The sequence below is a fragment of the Mytilus trossulus genome, chromosome 1, assembly GCF_036588685.1.
Source record: "Mytilus trossulus isolate FHL-02 chromosome 1, PNRI_Mtr1.1.1.hap1, whole genome shotgun sequence".
Classification (NCBI taxonomy): Eukaryota; Metazoa; Mollusca; class Bivalvia; order Mytilida; family Mytilidae; genus Mytilus; species Mytilus trossulus.
Window position 1 is genome coordinate 92,569,473 of NC_086373.1, and position 21,840 is coordinate 92,591,312.

Genomic DNA, 21,840 nt, shown 5'->3' on the forward strand with positions numbered 1-21,840 from the left:
TGATCTTCAAAAACGTTAATGCTTATATAAGCATGTGTCATATTTTAAATATTGTATATAAGTATAGGTCATTCTTTCTTAAATATTTATATAACTATAGGTACTGAATTTCAGTGAATGTTATATTAAAATGGGTCACGTTTTTTTAGGCAAAAATGGCACACCCCTCCCCCTATTTCTTAAATCTGACGAAGAAGATCAGATGTGTCTCCATAATACCTAAATCCGGGTAGGACTGTTAACACAGACATTTGTCCACTTCAGTGAGACTTAAATTAAGATAATCTTACTTTCCGGATTTAGCGCCACTCCGATTTGGCTTCAGTCAATTCCCTGTATAATCAATACTTCCGGGAGATATGTGTCAACACGAAAAATAAATAGATATAAGTTTTGCTGTGGTGTTCGAATAAATCAGACATGGCAAACATTTTTATAGCTGGGTTTGGAGTTTTAAGTGTCTTATGTGCAGCTTTATTCCTGTATACAAGAACTGCAGTTCCGACAATCAGTGATGCAGCATTTAAACAGTTCCAGCGTGTCTACCTTGTCGTTTATATGCTTGCAATGGGTGAGTGCACAAAATAGGTAAAACAGAAATTTGACACAGCTTCACAAATCGATATTTAATAAGTTGCAAGGCTTATATATCGGAATTTTTAAAATTCTATATATTCTATAAAAGATGGGTGTGGTGGCATCAATTAGAATATAATAGACCACTTTCGAGTTCATCCGTCACCGGAAAAAACTCGTCAATTATACGCGCCTTTATCACCGTCATCTGTGCGTTTGGGGGCGTCGTCACTTCCCTACAATGTTGAGCGAGTGGTTGGAAAAATGGTTTATTTTTATAATAAATAAGTATAAAACTACAATGTATATTTATTGTACATTGTAGTACATATTTGCAATAAGTTAAAGTAGGTTTGAAAAGATCTCATAAATAGGTACAATATCCCAAAAGCAAGTATCAATATCATGAGAGAGCCGTGGTGTTGTGGTTAGTGCATCAGACTTCTGACACAAAGGTTCCTGGTTCGATTCCCATTTGGCTCTCCCTTGACACCATCAGCGAGTATGGTCTTGAGGAAACAATGATAGTCCGTCGGAAGGGGACGATAAATGGCTGACCCGTGTTAAGAGAGAGCCATATCTCTTGCACGTTAAAGACACCCTTGTAGATTTCGAAAAAGAGTAGGCTAATGCCGCTACAAGGCAGCGCTCGCACCCGCAAAGTGGAAAGGGATTAATATAAGTTGCAAAACTTGTTTCCCAATCCACTACATGTATAAATAAATATGTTTAAACTAATGTTCAGGTATAAAGATATTAATGTTTGACTTCAAGATATTTGCTGTCAGACTGTCATGGCACTATACTTTCAGTTAGATGCCATTTATTTTGCCCAATGACACTACATGTATGACTGAATTATCAACTTGCTAAAGGTTATATTTCTTGAAAAAGTAGCTTTTTTAAGATGATTATCTTTGTATTCATGGTATTCATTTCTCTCTTGAACTATGATATTATAGGTGGAAATGTTGTCATCACAGTCATATAATATTATACATGTATATTATGACATGTACATGTATAAAGAAATATAAAACCCAAGTTTTTTTTATTATTGTAAATAGGCTATTTGCCAATTCCCGTAATTGACCTTAATATTAGAGACCTTTATTTTTGTTGTCTCCCTAAGAGGGACATTAATTTTCATTTAGAATGGAGCGCTAGCAGGAAGAGCAAAATTACCTACAGTGCGTAATGTGAGTAATCTATAAGGTTTTTAAATCTTTTAATTACATTAATTTGTTGTTCAGCTAAATTCTTTTGACATCAGAAATTATTTTTCATGAAAAATTAGTTTAACCGCCAATACATCAATTTCAATTCATCATACTGTATTTGCAAAAGCCAATTTTGTCTGGTATGGAACCAGTCTACGATTGACAAAGGGAAGTAATTTGTTTAAAAAGTGTGTAATAATAGAATCTTTGGTAATTGGCAAATTGACTATTGAAACCAATTTTGAGTATACATGTAATACCTATTTCGGGATACATGTAGTAAGTATGTTCCCTTATCTGATACAGCTGTTAAACCAAAAGTGTATGTGTTTTAACATAGTAAAGGCAATGCTATGGGTTCCACCTTGCCTTTCATAATAAGGAAAGATATAAGGATATTTTTTACTCTGTTTGTTTACTCTTGATGTAAATGAGAAACCTGCAGTTTTGTTAAAATTGTTACCAAAAGGTCAGAATAAAAAAAATAGGTTTATAGGCATTTATGGGGATGAAATAGGGAACATTTTCTTAGGCAGTAGCCAGGAATCCCCCTGTACACATGGTACATGTTACTTAATTATACAACTCTTATATCATTGTAAGTTGCATGTACAAAATGTATACAGGAAAATTTTGTTTTTGATCATGACAAGATAAGCTGTATTTTATCCAAAGTTAAGCTAAAATTGTTTACATTATACGTATGTGTGGGAATTTGTATATATACTTCTTTGAGTCCTTTCTGATCTAAAATTGGGTTCAAGGTGATAAAACTGAGTTGGTCAACTGGAACAGGTGTTTGATAAGGTGCAGCTGCCAGAGATAGATTTGGAAATTGAAAAAAAAAAAAAAGGATTCATTTCATGTATATGATATAGATTTTCTACTTATTGCCCACTTCTACTGTATGAGAATCTCACCTTCATAAATTATAATGATTTACATGTAAATTTAAATTGTATGGTGCAGATGAGATTTATACATGTGACATTTTGAACAAATAAATATATTAAACATGTTAAATGCCTAAAAAGTGCACAAATCAACATATATCAATGTATCTTGTGCTTCAGCCTACAATAGACTATTGGGGGAAAAAATTGGTAGACACATACTAACATTACTATTAAAGAATAAAAACCATCAGATACATTTACTTTACACATGTTTGTGTGAAATAATTATGAATAAAGTAATTAGGTTTATAACAATGATAAGAGGACACAGGCTTATAATGTATAATCATGATAATATTCAATCAAGACAATCAATAATCCTCTTCTTGTTCAACAAATAAGGATGCTTTTCAAGATTGATTAATACTGTAAATTAAGAAATTATTTTGATGTTTTTATTATTACAAAAAATGCAAAAGGGGTTAAAATTGCAATAATCAAAGTCAAATGAAACCTCAAATTAAAAAAAAATGAAGCATATGTTTTAATAACAAAATGCATAGTTTTCATTATTAAATTTATGTACATATACTTTTCTATGAAGAAAATTCTTTAATTTGTCCACATTCAGAAGAAATGAACTTTTTTTCAATTGCTTGCTTCCAGGAAGCAATTCCCCAACATATTTTCCGTATTCCAAGTGACCGTAGCGTGATTAAAAATTAGGTGATCGCAATATGCCTAGATCTGTCACTGAAATAAACTATTATCTGATAGAACATGTTAAACACGTGCTCAAATCCCATCTTTCTGTGTTGATTGTTTGATACAAGCAGTCACTCGTTTCATATGACTTCAACACTCTCATTTTGATTTATTTTATGGCCTCGCAACGAAGTTGTCAGTGCCATACATGTATAGGACACATCGTACAAGTTCTTATTTTTTATTACCTTTTTGTTTCTGATATTTTTTTTATTAAACTGGTTATATTTTATCTTTTTCGTAATTTGTGCGCTTTGGCATGTCAATTAGCATTGTCCCTTGGTGCCTCTTGCAGTTGTGTCACTTTAAATAGTACTGACTCCTCTGTACCAGACACAAGGATGACATACCAGTTATGTGCAACTTCTTACCATATCATTAATGTTCCGATACACATTTTAATATGCACCCACCATGCCATATAGCACCGTCCCTTGGTGCCTTTTGCAGTTCAGCTAGATATATTTAGCCTACTCACAGTATTCTTTTTTGTTACTTTCCAGAGGTGTGTCTGAGACAGAGGTTTTATATATATACTAATATGTGAAAACTGTTGTTTCTTATTTGTGTTTGTTACTATGCATACTGTATTGTTTATTATGTTTGTAAAAGAATAATATTACAATGATATTATATTATGCTCCTTGCGAGCCCATTTTATGGAAAGTAAGCATCTTCTTCTATAGTTTTACCCTTGTCCGTCATTCCGTCTTTTTAGAATAATTATTTGTTGAAGCTAAATGCAACTGATTCATAACTAAGTTATAAGATTGATGCCTATTTTGCTAAAATTTCATGTATATTTCATGTACATTTGTACTAGGATGTTGCATTTATGGATTAAATGTACATGTACAAAGTACTTTTGTAAGGTATACATAATGACTATACAATCCTTTTAAAATGTTTCCTTTACTTAGGACATAAATTGAATTTGATATTCAATTTAATATTTAAAATTAATATGCTTAACTTAAATATTTAATTTGACGTATTAAAGGAGTCAAAAAAGAATAACATTTTTCTTTAAATAATTTCACTCTTCATTTGTTTATACAATGTATAGACAAGAAATAACTTCTATAAAACTCAATCTGTTGCCTTTTAGCTAGACATATTTTTTTTAACATTTCAAGTTGTGTTAAGTTGTATAGCTGAAAGCTAGTGGAATTGGAAAAGTAACAGTGCATTTATATAATTTGTGCCAAGGTTAATCTGTGCGTACATGTAGTACCTGAAATGTCTTAATTTAAGTCACACATAAATTTTGTAACTTTAAATTTATCAGCATTTATTTAATTTCAAGTCTCTGTAAATAAGTTCTTTGGTAACTATGCTGTGAATCTTTGTTATGTCTGAAACAATGCTACATGTACCTTTACAAGTGAAATGACAGACAAATTTATAAGTTACCTATATACTACTTTTACTTTATTATGTCCAGTGTTCAGAGTTATTTGATTTTGGTCCAGAGTATGGCCACAAATTTCTGGCCAGTATCCCTTTGCACCAAAAATTAGTTTATTTGAATTTGGACCTATGCCACTAACATAAAACTTTGCATTTTTTGTAAATTATATAATTATTATATTTTTAATCAATAATTGACTTGAATTGTTCTACGTCCTGACTTAGTCCAGAGGGAGGGGGTGTTTATCTTTCTTTTTTTGACGATCAATGCTTTTGAATAGGGACACATGGTTAGAACCCCTTTATCTGGGTTGGAATCCCCATTTACAAATGATTGAATCTGCCCGCCCCTGTTATTTATAACGGTTATGTGTTCAAACTTTTGTGTTTCAAATGTATAACATTTTATACAATAATTTGTATTTAATGATTTGCACAGTACGTAGGATGTTTTATTGTATGAAACAGACCTACATGTATAAGTTGTATTTATTATTGATATAACAATTTATTACTAATTTACATATAAAAATATTCTTTAATTGATTTAATGCTGCATTGTACTATAAAATAATACAATACTTAAAGATGCATGTGACAGATGTATACAAAGGAAATAAAAAAAATACCACCATATTGATCACTTCGACTTTAAAATTAACAGGATCATAAATATTAAAAAATACTTACACATTGAATAGTGCAAACATTAAACGTCATGTATAGGCATTTTTTTTACTACTTTTTATTATCTCTGAATCTAAAATGTCCTTATAACACTACAATGAGAAAGGACCTTATTGAGTATTGAGTTGTTGTTAGTGTTATTAGACTTTCCAACTTCAGTTCTAATGTTATGGTAACCAAAATGTATGATTTAACATGGTCACTATACATCGTTACTTTAGAATAGATTTAAATACAGGTATTATAATTGTCTGTAAATGTACATTTGTGTAGAATGCATACATATCCTTCTTTTAAATTTATTTGCAAATGGCCAAAAGGGTAGTTTTAATTTTGTATTTTTCTAGGATTTGAATAGAGAACATTCTCAACCTACAAATTTATAATAAAAATATTTTTTTCATGCGATGCTGTATATCATAGATAATGCATTTTTCATGTCTTATACCTCATCAACGTGTGTCAGGATTGATAAAATAAAGGACTTGATGATCCAAATCTAAACTATTTATTATCTGATATATTTACCATAAAAAATATTCATTTTGATCTTCATTATAATATTTTGTCCTAAACGTTTTTTTAACGATTATTTTGATTCGTAAGGTCTGGTTTAACAAAAATGATATGATACTTTGTTGTTAATATCTAAATCAGAACTATGCATGCTTCTACTTTATTAGCCCTTTAATTAGTGTTACCTATGTTACAAGGTTGTGTTTTGACCTTGACAACAAAGTTAGAGTATAATTAAATAGTCAGTGACTTTAGAAAATACTGTTGTATACATTTAATTAGTTTTGGCTGCCATTGTTGAAAAGGGTCTTATTAGTAAAAAAGCTTTTGTCCTATCTTCAAAGACTGAACTACTAAAGTTGAACTAAACATTACCATTAAACATGCTTGCCAAAGTGATATTTAATAAGTTCTTTCACCACAAGTAACCATACAAAGCGTCCATAAATAAGTCATAGGTTATATAAAAATTAAGAATGGATATACTATTTTTCTGATATTTATATATTCCAATAAAATGTTGATATCCCACCCTATGGTCTTCATATAAGAATTGAATGGATGACCATTGCTGACCAGACAAGAAATCTTGGGTGTCCATGAACAGCTACATATTATAACATTTAGTAAATATTTGATAAGACCAGTTTGTGCCTCTTTTTTCTACTATCTTCCTTTATTGACAAATCAAATAAAGACTTTCTTTGCTATCATAACATTTGATTTTAATGTCAACAAATGATCTTATACTATAACCTTATCATTACTCAATTGTTATGGATAGCAAATCCAGTCATATGGCTCTTATATTTTATATGGAATTAAACTATGATATTATAATGCTTTGAGATACATGTCAGCCAATCCAAATTATGGATTCTAATGAAACATAGATGTAATATTATTGATCTATAATAATAAGTTGATTTTGTATGCACTTTTACTTATAGACTTATGTTTTTTCTTTTAGCTGGTGACTGGTTACAAGGACCTCATGTGTATGCTTTGTACGATAGTTATGGGATGACACCACACCAGATTGAAGTCCTGTTTGTTGCAGGCTTTGGATCCAGTATGATATTTGGAACAATTGTTGGCTCAGTAGCTGATAAGTTGTAAGAATTTTCTATCAAAGGCATTTTTTGTTTGTTTTTAATAGCTATAATTCTCTCCAATACTTTACATACCAGTATTTGGAATTTCAAACTATAAGTCTTTTTATATATGTTACATATGACCTGTAAACTGAATTTGGAATGAAAACCTCATATTGCACATTTTTTGTCTCACCTGCATCAATTTAAATGTTATTATTTTCTGCTTAAGTCAGTTTGATATGAACCACTTGAGATATGTCAATGTTATTCTCTAAAAATTTGCATAACTATCAGTACATATCTGATGGTTATTCTGCACATACATTTTGGTGTGAAATCAGACATTTAATTTTGTTAACATAAAATAACCAGTTAAAGGAAAACAAATATATGTGGAACATATAAAATATTCCTTACAATCTAATATGTTAGATCCACTCCAATTATGCATGAAAGTTGTTAACAAAAACTACAGTTGTCATATATAACAATTTAAAAAAATGCACCATTGTCATACAATCATAACCCTGTTTAACAGCTTTCTGTATACCTATCATTGTCTGTTTTCAGTGGCAGAAGAAATAATGCTATTATTTATGGTATACTTTATGGTGGAGCTTGTATTACAAAGGTATGATGTTCTTTATGGCCACTAGGGGAAGCTGTACTACATTCACTTAAACAAAACTGTTTTGTTACTAGATATTTACTTTTGGGTCTAGTGCTTGACGAGTACTTACTGTAGTCAGATGTCTCTTCTTGGTGTTGAAATTTCTGCTGTTAATGAATATGGCCTAGAGAATGTACCTTATACTCACACTTCCAACCCTGACGGAGGATAAAATTGAAAATGGAAATGGGGAATGTGTCAAAGAGACAACAACCAAACAATATGAACCCGAAGGAGTCCTTCAGCTGGCCCCTTTACAAAATATATACTAGTACAGTGATAATGAACACCATACTAAACTCCAAATTGTACACAAGAAACTAAAATAAAAATAATACAAGACTAACAAAGGCCAGAGGCTCCTGACTTGGGACAGGCTCAAAAATGTGGCGGGGTTAAACATGTTTATTAGATCTCACCCCTCCCCTATAACATGTATTTAAACTTGAAAACATGGCACAAACAACAAAAAAAGCTTTTAGAATTGTCTGAGTCAAACAGATATTGAATCTTTTTTAATAGTATTTGTAATATGGATTGAAAAATTTGCCAAGTCATGATAAATTTAGATGTTTTCATCAGTCCAGTTAATATGAGAAACTGAATTGTTTTATTTCAGCATTTTAACAGTTTCTGGGTTCTGATGTTAGGACGTCTATTAGGAGGTATTGCAACTTCAATCCTGTACAGTGCTTTTGAGTCCTGGATGATTTATGAACATACCAAGGTAACATATTGTATTTTATATTATACATGAAAATAAAACCAGTTTGAAAAGTAACATTTTTACTAAAAATAAATGGCACATTTTGATAGATGTTCCAAATATTGTCAAAAGAAAAATACTTTTGTTGAGTGTAAAAATTAAATATACATAATTATTTTTTACAGAGAGGTTTTGAGCAGGAATCTTTAGGAACAGTATTCAGTCATGCTGTATTAGGAAACTCCTTGGTGGCCATTATAGCTGGTTTGGTGGCACAATTCTTTGCAGACAGATTTGGATTTGTGTAAGTATCAATAATTCCCATCTGATTTTATTTGTCAGCAGAAAATTGTAAGCTATATAGTGATGTATAACTCTATATGTCATTTTGAATGGAATGGAAATGTTTTTATTGCATAAAAATAATAAAGCTTAGAAGAAAAGAGGGGGAAGGATGTTAAAATGCAAATATGTTAAACTGGCAACGACTATTTTATGCTGTTGATTTTTTCTGGCAGAATTTATGGGAGGCCTGTGCAATCAGTTTTATGGACATTGCTATAATCTGCCAATATTTCTTTTTATAATGATATTGAATTTTGTTTATCTATTCCAGTGCACCATTTGATGTGGCATTAACAGTTTTAATGATCATGACAGTTATTGTTGTGTTCACATGGACAGAAAACTATGGTGATAGAACTACAAATATTGGACACAGCTTTTCTGAAGCCTGGAAATCTATAAAAACAGGTGGGTTATCTCCCCTTTGAATATGTAGGTTTTGATAAAAAAAATAGTTTTAGGTTGTGTTCTCCTTAACAGAAATCAATGAAATCAAATGAAAATTTACAAAAAAGTCACAAATTTATTAATAGTCCTTTAAAGACTTGAAGGCTTTTAATTGTTACTTGCTTTACATTCTCTGTAAATATTTGATGGGTATTAGAAAGGAAGGCGATTTTAAGATAATAATTTTCCAATGTAAGCAGGAATAGATATTTAAATTAGTCTTAAGTTATATCTTTAATTAAATATTTTAAAATACTTTCTTCAACAGAATTTTATTATATAGTGCTCCTTCTTTGGTGTACATTTATTTTTGTCCTTTTCCTAAAATGCCAATGCCAATCTACTTAAATGATGTTGAATTGGTTATTTGAAAGATTTCGTTTATTTCATAAAGTAATTTTCATTTTAGATCCAAAGATATTATGTTTAGGAATGATCCAGTCCTTGTTTGAAGGTTCTATGTATATATTTGTATTGGAATGGACCCCAGCCCTTACTCCATCAGAGCCCAGTACAACAGGGACTGCAAGGCGTCTGTTAGCATCATCATCTGAAACCATACCTCATGGTCATATATTTGCTGGTTTTATGGTATGTCTTCATTTGTATATCATATGAGTAAAACGAAACGCTGGGTAGATATTAATGGGACAACATGAAAACTGAACAATATTTAGAGCTTAGAAAATGTTCTATTATATCGCTTAAAAGTTGAAAACCACAAAGTTATGAGTAAATTGAACAGAAGCAGTAGAAAATTCCACAAATGTCTGAAAATCTCTGATGAAGTTCCTGAATTGGGACAAGCACATGATCTTACAACAGGTTAAACTAGTTTTTTTAGACCTCAGTATCCACTTTTAATATCATTCAGTTGAGTTAAAGTAAATCAAAAATGGCACCTTATCAAAATCATTTCTCAGTGATTTTCAATGTAATTGTTTTTTTGTAGGTTTCCATCATGATAGGATCTTCGTTATTTAAGTTACTGTCAAAATATTCATCTCCAGAATCTTTCATGAGGTAAGTTATGTAATTTTAGATGGAAAACATGTTTATTCATTAGATACATATGTGACCAAACTCAGAATACTATACACCATATAACTATTTGTCACTAATTACTGTACATCACTCAGGTTCCCGTAAAATTTTGACGACACAAAAGAAAACTGATTGTTGTATGACATCAAGCGGTACAGATTCTCGGGTCCCCCGGGAATAGGGTCAGCTGGGAATAGGGTTGACTTGGAATAGTGATAAGGTCTATTGATAAGAGTATACCTACAACCAATATTTTAGTGGAACAAGCGGTACAGTTTCTCGGGTCGGCCGGGAATAGGGTCGGCTTGGAATAGGGTTGGCTGGGAATAGGGTTGGCTGGGAATAGCGATAAGGTCTATTGATAGGAGTATACCTACTACCAATATTTTAGTTGAACATGCTGTATAAGCTGAATGATTCATGATGATGAGCATTATAATCAAAATGACATTTAATGCTCTAGGAAATAAAAGTTTGCTATTAATATAATGGTTATAAAAGAATGAGAGGTTCTCTTTATTCATTGATTCTTTAACAGTACATGTGTTTAATTTAATTGGATAAAAGTATAAACTTAAAACATTGCCTTCATTACTTGACTTTTCTTTAGAGATTATTTTTTTTATAGCAGATAAGAAGTTTTATACTGTTTCTTCTATCTGATTGAATACTCGTCCTGAACATGCATAAAATATTTGCCACTGGATGTTAAGCAACCAACAATCAATCAATCAATCTGATTGAATAGAATTATACAGTTTATTTCTGTAGGTATAATATAAGCCATTAATTTTTTTCCAGATTTGTATTAGTAGTAGCATCAGCATCATTAGCCACACCCATTATTTTTAAAGGCGTAAGTATTACTCAATAGCCACACCCATCATTTTTAAAGGCGTAAGTATTACTCGATGAATATCTAAAGGCAAAAATGACAAACCATGACTAAGACACACTTTTTCTTTTAAGGGGTTAGAATAACTTGCTGTTTTGCATAGAAAAAAGTATAATTTCATCATCTGCTTTCTGAAAAGACATACAATTGCCCTTTCAAATAAGCTAGTTCTCTCTAATTATGATGGTATTCAACATTTTTTTATCGTTTCTTATTGTAAAGGTTAGGCTGCCATTAAACATCACAGAAAAAGGAGAAGATATCAAACTTTCCAAAACTACATTAAAGAAAGAAAGATGAGAGAACAAATGAGTATTCACAACCCATCTGAAAACAAGGAGCCATTGATGTCATTTGTGTGGTGATTTTTTTTTGTTTTACACGTGTAGACATTTGTAAAAGTTTGTGATAATGCATTGGCAAGATATGTCTTTGTTGATAGCTAGCTGATTTGAAGAATTATAATTTATTTTATTTCCAGAATCAATTGGTAGTATTTATTGGTTTCTTGGTATTTGAGTGCTGTGTAGGAATATTTTGGCCATCTCTGGGACAGATGAGAGGCAAATATGTACCTGAAGAAAGTAAGTGTTTTTCAATAATATTTACATTTTAAGTAAATGAAATTGTTTATTATAAAAATGATTGTAGATGAGACAACTCTCCACCATAGACCAAAATTATGTAGAAGCTCACAACTACAGGTCACTGTACAGTTTATTTAGATTTATTAGTTTGTAACTAGGTCTTGATGATTCATTTTCAATCATACACACTATTACATGAAATAAGATGTTGGATAAAATCAGTGAATTTTGATTGTGCCAAATATGATACAGTTATCATTATAATTCATACCCAGTGATTTCATATTGACATATCGTCAGTATAAAGGAAACTTAATTTGTATTTGTGTTTTACAGCCAGAGCCACCATAATGAACTTCTTCAGAATTCCATTGAACATGATAGTAGTTGCCATTTTACTTCAGGTTAGTAAATCATTTTGTATTTTATATATAACCTTGACCTTTAGAATTCTAATTTTTATATTATTTTATTCAATTCATAGCATAGGGAATTATTTTGAAGAAATATTTTAATGTTTTAAATTCTTATTATCTCACATGGTAAGAATTATAAAACTTTTAAAAGATTTAGTTTCAGTAAACCAGATTGTCAGATTGATAGTTTGACCGTAAGATGGTTGAACAATAGTAACATGATTATTCAGTATGAGATGAGAAATGTAGTTGCTTTGAACCATTTATATGGGATTGCATTTTATATATAAATAAATAAATCAGTCAGCTAAAAGAGCATTTTCTAGATAGTTTAATTTTGAATGATCAATGGTCAAAATGTTAATGTCTATTATAAAAAAAACAATTTGCATAAGTTTATTGTTTTTTAAAAGGTAAAAATAAAAAAATGTGTTCCAATTTTATTTTTTAGAATTTACAAATGAAGGTTATATTCCAGTGCTGTGTAGGATTTCTATTTTTAGCTGCATTGTCACAGCAATGGCTATTCAGGTATGAATCATATGTGATAGACCTTTTTGTGCTGTCATTATGGAAAGCTTTCGCTGTTGCTTATTGGTAGTAGATAGATTTTCTCTAGAATCTAATTGAATGTTGGTGTTTTATTTGAAATGTTGGTTAAGCATGGCACTCATAGAGGGATAATAACTTACAATTTCATAGTCAATAATGGTGTGTGTTGAGAAACACATCATCAAAAATGACTTTTTATTCTTTTGGTAACCTGTGTTAGAAAAAGTCTGGAAGTTGGTGTTTCAACGTGAAATAATAGTATGCCATAGAATAATGCTTACTTAATATGTCCATTAATGATGTAACTAAGAACCCTTGACAGTGGCCTCAAATCTATTAATTTTAGTATCATAATGCTGTATAGGGACTCTTGGATACTGTTTGAATTTAATATTATGGACTCAGCTCAACTTTATAATGTAATATTTTTCAAAGCACTTGTGCAATCTTAGTCTATTGTGTACAAACAGTAAGAAGATAGCATTCATTTACAGGAATTATTTGTTAATTAAACAGAGCTAGTAGGTATACTTAACAAATTGGATCCATGTTGGGATTTCAAATGTAGAATACAAGTATACTGTAAAAAGCTGTTCATTTTAGCATTCTGTACTCAAGAATTTTGTTTTCCAGGGAGGTTTTATTATAAAAGTATTTCAAGCTAGAAATGATGGAAAATAATGTATCCATAATGTTTGTTAACATTACTAAATTGTTTTAATAACAAAATTCACTAATTTGCAAGGCAAAATGGGTGTCTTTACATATATGTGGTCTATGCTCAGCTTCTTGCAGTACCATTGGTTCTGACACAGCCCTATCTCAAAATCCTAGTTTTTGATTTGTCATCCTCCCTTTTAGTTTCTTCTTTTAAAATGATTGAGTTATTGAGGGTGAAAATGGTTTATTTTTTGCTTTACTTTATATATCTATTTTTTGGGTAGTTTGTATAATTTCAAAATAAATGCAATTTTGAGGCTTTGAAATGTTTGAGATGCTTTGGATATTTGGGTAAAAATTAAGGGGACAATTATTGAACACTAATTAGGGGGTGAGGGATGGGCATGCATATTCTCACCTGGTATGGACTGTAAAAACCTTGCCCTAAACAGGATGAACATGAATACTTTGTCCATCAATTGTGGAAATAAATGAGAACAATAGAGGAAAAAAAATTTCTCACATCAGAGACATCTAAATAGATTTGGTGAAGTTGAAAAGTTGAAAAGGAATATATTATGTCAGGATAATATGCTCCCTCACCATAAAGATAGCAGATTTTTCTTACTGCTGTAATTTCTAATTATTTATTTCATGTGGAATTATGGGAGATGCATGTATGTTGTATTTTATATATGTGGTCTTCACATTAAAAAAGTGTCCGATATTGTCAAGTAGACTAGTACTGGACAAACAAATTGTTTGACAACTTACACTAGCAATATCTGTTTCCATGTTAAAATGTTCAGAAGTACTGACCTTCATTATTCTATAGACATTTATGGTCATTATTTCATCACCATTCTTTCTTGTGATACAGGTTGAACCAGGAAATTAATTACTATTCTTGCAAAACAGATTGACAAATACAAAAATGGTAAACATAAGAAGGCATCCAATATGTGTCCATAACTCTAACAGCATGTGTTGCAATACAGACAGACTACAAGTTAAATTAGCATCCAATATGTGTCCATAACTCTTGCACCATGTGTTACAAAACAGACTGACTAGAATTTAAATAGTACTTGTAATATTCCCTATCCATGCAGGCTTCCTATCTGTGTCCTCAAACTTACCTTATATTTTAACAGGGCGTAGGGTAGAACCTTTGGTAGAACCCTTTAGGTAGTAAAATATAAGACATTTTATAAAACCAGAGACAGGAACTGGAATAGCTCTAATTTGGCGCTCAATGTTGTGAGAGTTACATCATAGATAGTGTGACGTCAATGTGGGTCATTTGTATAGCTAGATTACTTGTACCATTCATTGTAAATGTGGCAGTAAATTGATGTTTCTACTACCGGTAAAATGATTGCAACTAATCAGATAAAATTGTAAATGGATTAAATATTTAATCACAAACATCATGGGTTATCTACAGAATTCAATATTTCACTAGCAACAACCATGGAACTTAGGAAAACATTGTGTGAAGTTTACAGGTGTAATGGGTAGGGTCAGGGTAAATGGGTTACTACTCCTAGAAATATACTAAACTGGGGATAATGATTTTTCGGCTTAAATTTAAAAGGTCAAGGTCAAGGTCACAGCTGTAATTGACAGGCTCAAATTTTAAAAACATTTAGTACTCGTACCATGCTTACCAAAGTTGCTTTGTTATTGCCCCATGGGTTGAGGAAGTCCTCTTTGGATTTGTAGGTCACTATGTCAAAAGTCAGGGTCACAGCAGGAATTGATAGACTAAATTAAGAGCAAAATTTTGTTTCCATGTTACATCTTTTGAACAGTATATCCAACACTCACCAAGTTTGAGAATACCCCATGCCCTTTGAATGAAGAAGAGCACTGTAGATATTTTGGTCAGTTGGTCAAAGGTTAAGGTCACAATACATATTTTTCATCATAGAAGATAGATTGTTAGATGGCCACCACTGCCTCTTTGTATGCTTAACAAACACATGACTGTACACACAACTATCTATGTTTTACCATTTCTGATATATACCATATATTGAATAACATTTAAATTATTGTTCTCATTTTTCAAATTTCTCACAAATATTCTGTGTTGAAGGTTGTGCTGTAAGTCATTTAGTTGTTAGTTGCTATTAATATATTCTAGAATATAAGATTAAAGAATGTTGTATTTAAAAGAGGTGGTACATGTATATGATATTTCATTGAGAGGAGAAGGTACATTTGGAAACTTATATTGGCTCTTTAAATTCACAATATAAAAAAATTGTACGATTCCACATAACAAAAATTTGAAGAAAAAAAATCCATTTTGGATTTAGTTGGCCTTTAATAGTATGTACCTTCTGCTTTGTGACAATTTTGTCATTTTAAAGGGGCCTATAAATCTACTGATATTTGCAGATACTATTGGATATATCATAGGGTGGAAGAATGGCTTTCAGCATATATAAATTTTTCTTTTTTTATTGGAATGTGTATACTTGGTGCTTTAGTTACTATATAAAGCTTAGGCTAGGCTTTCATTTCACAATGCTATTTTGAATTTAATTTTTCTTTTTCCATTTTAAACAGGTCAAATCATTAGCAAAAACTAATATCTGCAATTATGTGTGAAAAAGTGTAAAAAACTTTCTTTGTTATTGGGATTGAGTCACATGTTCTTCAAAATTAGTTTGTATTCTTCAGTAGAATATCTGCATGTTGTTGGAATGGGCAAAGCTAATATTAGCTGCAGAACTGTAGCTCTTAGGTCATTTGATATTTTTAACAATTTGTATACCATAGAGCTATGGATTTTTTTATGGGCTGCAAAATAAAAAAATAAAGAATATGTACCATAAGAGTTACGGTTCCGCAGCTAAGGTAATATTGATGTGGTTAACATACCATCAAACCTGTTTGTGAAGAAAAAAATATAACTTCTTTCAATAGACCTTGATACTGCTTGTAGATTTTTGCCATATATCTATACTAATTTATAGCACAGAAAATTGAAATGTCCACATCTTATCAAAAATTCAAGGAAAAGAAAAAGAGGAAAATAGAAAACTATAATTTCTGTTAAAAATGGTCTCAACCTACAGGTTTGATTGTATTTTTCAGTATGGTAAAATCTGTGAATCCAGGAAGTAGTGTTATTAAAGCTTGAGTTAAAAGGTATTGTTGTGTGACCCGTATTAGTAAATGTCTCGGGGCTCATTGATACTTTGAAGCTACAATTCTATAACAGTAATATGTGAAAAGGGGGACAGTCACAGTAGTAAAGTCTGTAAATTTAAATGGGTTTTGAAAGGAGGGAAATGTCTGTGTTACAGCAAACAAACAACAAAAATTGGCCATTATTAAACATTTAGAAGTTACTACTTTTGTACTTTAAAAATGTTGTTATAAACAAGTGCCTACACCTAATGGCCAGCTCTAAAATTTGTCATAGAAATTGTGAATACATACAAAATAGATGGCCCTTATCTAATAAAAGCATGTCATGTAATAACATTGCATGAATGTTTTATGATTGATGGTGTGAAGTTAGCTTATATAGTATCAATGAGCCTTTATGTGACAGCACAACCTAATAGTGCAAAAAGTATAGCTGTTAAAGCTCAGCAATTTAATATAACGCCTCCATATTGTATTTACCATAATTCATAATTAATGTACTTATTGATATCTATATGATGTAATAGAAAATAGTCAGATGTTGCCATAGCTAAATACACTCTTGTCATTCCATTGATTAAATGTTTTCAAATATTGTCTGGATGACATCATTTTATGCATAACCTGCTAAGATAAACTTGCAAAAGCTTTCCAAATATTTTAAATTTTTAAACCAACATTGTGAATTTTATTATGATAAGAAGAGAATTTATTTATGAGTATCTGGATATTTTAAACAACAAAATGTAATTTTATTAGATGATATTCAAATTTCTAACTGAAATCAAATTATTTCAATTTGTATATCAAGTGATATACATCAAAGAAATCAAAGAAATTCAAATGTTTACAATTTTTGTATGTTAGAGATACCAATTTAAGTACATTTACTGATGTCAACACCCTGACAAATGCCTGAAGGAGATACAGATTGCTCAACCCTCAGTGGCGGTTCCGTAACTTTTCGTAAGGGGGGGGGGGCCCTCTGGTTGACCAAAGTGGGGGGCCCGCTTCAGTGAGTCCCTAAATAATCAACCAAATTTTTCCCTCGAAATGGGTGGCTGGGCCCCCCAGCCCCCCTGGATCCGCCTATGACCCTAATTGTATGCAAACTAAAAATAATTTTCCATTTTAATTTTACATGTTTACATTAAGTATATAAAACCAGTTTATTTCACTCAAAGTGTGAACCAAAAATTCATATGTTAAAATCATTTATTTATTTCTAATAAATCTTAAAAGAAAATGAATTTTTAATAGGTATGCATTATCTCATTCTTTCAAAGTATGACTAGTTGTATGGAACTGAATAATAGCTCTGCATTACTTATATTGTTTGTATCTTAATCCAACTAACATACAGTTTGTATTACTGTGTAAAAGCTCAAGAATGGTCATCTTTTCATATTTTAAACAATGTATTGTGCTTTCTAAAAGTTGTCAAACTCCTTCTTTTGATTAATTAATCTTTAAATCTGAGAAAATAGAAAAAAAGGATGAAATGTTTAAAAAAAAGAAAAGCTACATTTAATTGCTAGTTTCAGTAGTTTAAAAAACCAAAAACAAAATAACAGAAATGTTATCATCATATATCTGCAAATATCTGTACATTTGTATATTGGGTTTGTTTTTATAATAGGCCATCGATGTGCTCAATAAAATTATAGGAAAATATCTAATACTAAAAGCTGAATTTATTTTTAATTTGATTTTTTCTTTTAGTTTGCATACGTCAGAATCTCAGAAACCAGTAATAAAAGGAGGAGTGTTAATGAGACCAGGTGGTACACCATCACAGGAGAAAGTTCCAATAGAAGAAAAGGAGCCACTTGTTTAGATGGTCTTTTGACATTATAAAGTGATTCTGAGGGTTATTATATTATGGTGTTCTGAATGTATTTCTTATTAGTTGTTGTTTAAAAGATATTATTATGAAATGTATTTTTGTATAATGAATATTAAAAATATTTATAAGTTGCACGACATTGAACATTGAAAATGTAAATTATCAGTACAATCTGCTGTTCTAAGTATTGTCAAACTATTTTGATTTGAAAGGTAAGAAATAAATAATAAAAACATTATAAAAAGTCATGGAAATTTTGTTTTCTACCTTTTAGTCTAATGATTTGATAAGATTAATGTACAAAATCATGTACAAAATTTTGTAGAAGGCTTTGTACCTTATAACATTAGTACCTATTTATACATACAGCCGGTCAAAGGACTATGTTAATGCCTTAATATTATAAATGAGACATATCACAAATTTATCTGTTCTGACATGCAAAACCTTGAAACGATACTTTTTTTCTAATTAAGAAGAACAATGTAACTTTTTTCATTTGTTACTTTGTCCTAAAATAATTTTATAGTTTTTCTCAGTAGATTGTTTTAAAAGTGAACATTTCACTTTAAATGAGAATGTATGATAAATCCCTCTTTTTTTTGTCCCTTAAATTTTAAGATTGAAAATGTAATAAAATTCCACTCTCAATTTTATTTCAACTGTATATCAAATAATATCCTTTAGATGATCTTTTTTGAGATTTTAAATATCCAACTGTTTTCAAAACAGTTGCAAAAAGAATAATTTCATACATTTTTGATAGTCAGTATATCATATTATTGTAACAAATATTTCATGTTATTCAAAGTCCCCCTGTAAAATAGATTTCTATTTATATAATCATGATTACATTTGAATCATAGTAATCAGCAATGATTTGTTGAACATAAGATAATATAGTTTATGTGATATTTGTATTTTTTGTATATTTTTTTTTTTTTATTGTTTTTGAGTTCATTAGATAAAATGGTTTGTTGTAGATTAAGAGTATAGTACTAAGTATGATATTTTTGAACTCAGAGTTTAGCGAATTATTATTTCTTTGCATTTTCTCTCATTAGAAACTATCTGTTCACTAGATTCTATTTTTCATATTTTTTTTCTTCTTGAAAACTGTTAAAATTTGTGAATTCATTAGTGAGCCACATTTCAGGTAGTCAAGTAAAATTATGACGTGAATGAAAAATACGACAATAGTGAAATATAATATAGGATTTTTGATTTAACATTGTAATTTTCTTTAACCAATTAGCATTTGTTATAATACCGACTGTGCAAGACCTCATGGGTAGTCAACGTCGTTAAACACGCCCAAAGTAGTTGTTATAAAATGTACAAGGATCTCGGTGGCTGTGTTGTTTGAATAATTCATCTACAGCCATCACTAGCCTGTCAACACTGAGATTGTGAGTTGAAGCCTTGCTCATGTTGGGTGCATTTCACTCCTAATTTAATTGACTAGTTTTCCTGCTGAAGGATTGTGATTTTCTCCAGGTACTCCCGTATTCATCCACAAATAAAAACTGGCTGTCATCATATATTCCATGTGCTAGTGGTGTAACACAATCTGAATATGTAGGTTTTTTTTTATTAAATAGATATAGATCATTTATATTTCAAATCTTGAAAAACAAACTTTATTTATTTAAAACAGTCAAGTTTTTAGTTGTATATTTATTGAGACCTTATTCATATCTTCACTACACATCTATTTGATTTTAATCAAGTTGAATAAAAACAATGTCTTTGCCAGCAAGTGTAAACCAAGTTTCTTCACACCTTTGATGATTTGATAAATAGCGTGAATATTAAAAAGTTGAATCTTCAATTGAAATATAAAACATAAAAAAAAAAAGAAATTTCTGTGAAGTCAGTCAGAGATATTAAAGTGAAATAAAGTATCTGAGAAAATCAGCTGGTTTACAGTTCAAATGGAGAAAACTTATTCTTGGTATATACATGTAGCATCAAAAATCTTGATTGAGGAAAACTCACTGAAATGTGGCACCTTTACTTAATTGTTACTTAACATGATAATTATAATTCAATAACAGTTTAATATTTTTATCATATTAAAATTTTGTTGTTGTTTTTGAGTCAATTACAGTTTAAACTATATTTAAAAGTTTTTGAGGGCTTTTTGCATTAATTAGGTGGAAGCAAATATTGTGTTCTATTTCTAAACATAGCAATTTCAATCTTTGATTTTACAGTTGCAAATACATTTTTCCAGTTATGCATTTTGGGAAACAAATTTGCAGCTGCAAAATCTATGATTGACCAGTATTTAAATAAATTGCAGTTATTTCTATTCTAACGTAATTGTGTAAGCATGCCTACTAAATGAAATTTTAAATAAATTGAAATGTCACAGAGTATTCCACCAGGTAAATTGTGAGTGTAATCCCCCTGCACACATACTAGGTCATCCTTTTAAAAATCTAATTTAGAAAAGAATTGCATTAGAGTAAAATATTGTTGTAAGTTGCATTAACTTCCAGTTTTGTTTGAAGTCCTGTATTTTAACAAATGATTTCTGATGCAAGGAGAGAGACTTCAGTAGCGTTTAGGAGGCAATATAAAAGGGTGGTGTATTCCCTGGTGAAGTTGAATCAAGTGTTGTAATAATTTATACTAGATTCAACAAAAAGGCATTATTTGAAAGCCATTTCATTAAATTGCAAAAGTTTCAAATTTATAGACAGCTACTTGTTATATATCAATGTAGAATTGTACTTTTTTTTTATAACAGGAAAATATTGTTTAAGATGATGTTAATGTTATGAATTCATTTGGGAAAAATAAAATTGGAGCTTATTATATTTTGTTAATTTTACTTCACAGTAGTTAAACTTGCTTTTTATACGACCGCAAAATTTGAAGAAAATTTTTTCGTCATATATTGCTATCACATTGGCGTCGTCGTCTGCATCGTCATCGTCGTCCGAATACTTTTAGTTTTCGCACTCTAACTTTAGTAAAAGAGAATAGAAATCTATGAAATTTTAACACAAAGTTTATGACCACAAAAGGAAGGTTGGGATTGATTTTAGGAGTTTAGGTCCCAACATTTAAGGAACTAGGGGCCAAAAAGGGCCCAAATAAGCATTTTCTTGGTTTTCGCACTATAACTTTAGTTTAAGTTAATAGAAATCTATGAAATTTTGACACAAGGTTTATGACCACAAAAGAAAGGTTGGTATTGATTTTGGGAGTTTAGGTCCCAACAGCTTAGGAATTAGGGGCCAACAATGGCCTAAATAAGCATTATTCTTGGTTTTCACACAATAACTTTAGTTTAAGTAAATAGAAATCTATAAAATTTAAACACAATGTT

At 30.4% G+C, this 21,840-nt stretch overlaps 1 protein-coding gene across 2 annotated transcripts; it reads left to right on the plus strand.

Annotated features, from left to right (window-relative positions):
- Positions 1-322: 322 nt before the first annotated feature.
- LOC134690819 (molybdate-anion transporter-like) lies at positions 323-21,323 on the plus strand. Of its 2 annotated transcripts, XM_063550929.1 has the most exons (14): positions 323-571; positions 7,041-7,185; positions 7,738-7,798; positions 8,457-8,564; positions 8,729-8,847; positions 9,160-9,296; positions 9,745-9,926; positions 10,288-10,358; positions 11,181-11,235; positions 11,756-11,858; positions 12,198-12,265; positions 12,729-12,808; positions 16,598-16,651; positions 18,377-21,323. In XM_063550929.1, exons 1-13 carry the CDS (start codon positions 421-423, stop codon positions 16,641-16,643), a joined length of 1,326 nt encoding a protein of 441 aa, XP_063406999.1. In that variant the 5' UTR covers positions 323-420; the 3' UTR covers positions 16,644-16,651; positions 18,377-21,323. The 2 variants fall into 2 exon arrangements, with proteins under 2 accessions (XP_063406999.1, XP_063406990.1); XM_063550920.1 differs by lacking the exon at positions 16,598-16,651 and having other exon boundaries at positions 324-571.
- The last annotated feature ends 517 nt before the right edge of the window (positions 21,324-21,840 follow it).

Excerpts from the sequence above, each read along its gene's own strand:
- LOC134690819 (XM_063550920.1), top strand. The coding sequence starts at position 421 with ATGGCAAACATTTTTATAGCTGGGTTTGGAGTTTTAAGTGTCTTATGT. Across the intron at positions 9,297-9,744 it reads CTGGAAATCTATAAAAACAG|ATCCAAAGATATTATGTTTA; the intron begins GTGGGTTATCTC and ends TTTTCATTTTAG. Across the intron at positions 12,266-12,728 it reads TAGTTGCCATTTTACTTCAG|AATTTACAAATGAAGGTTAT; the intron begins GTTAGTAAATCA and ends TTTATTTTTTAG.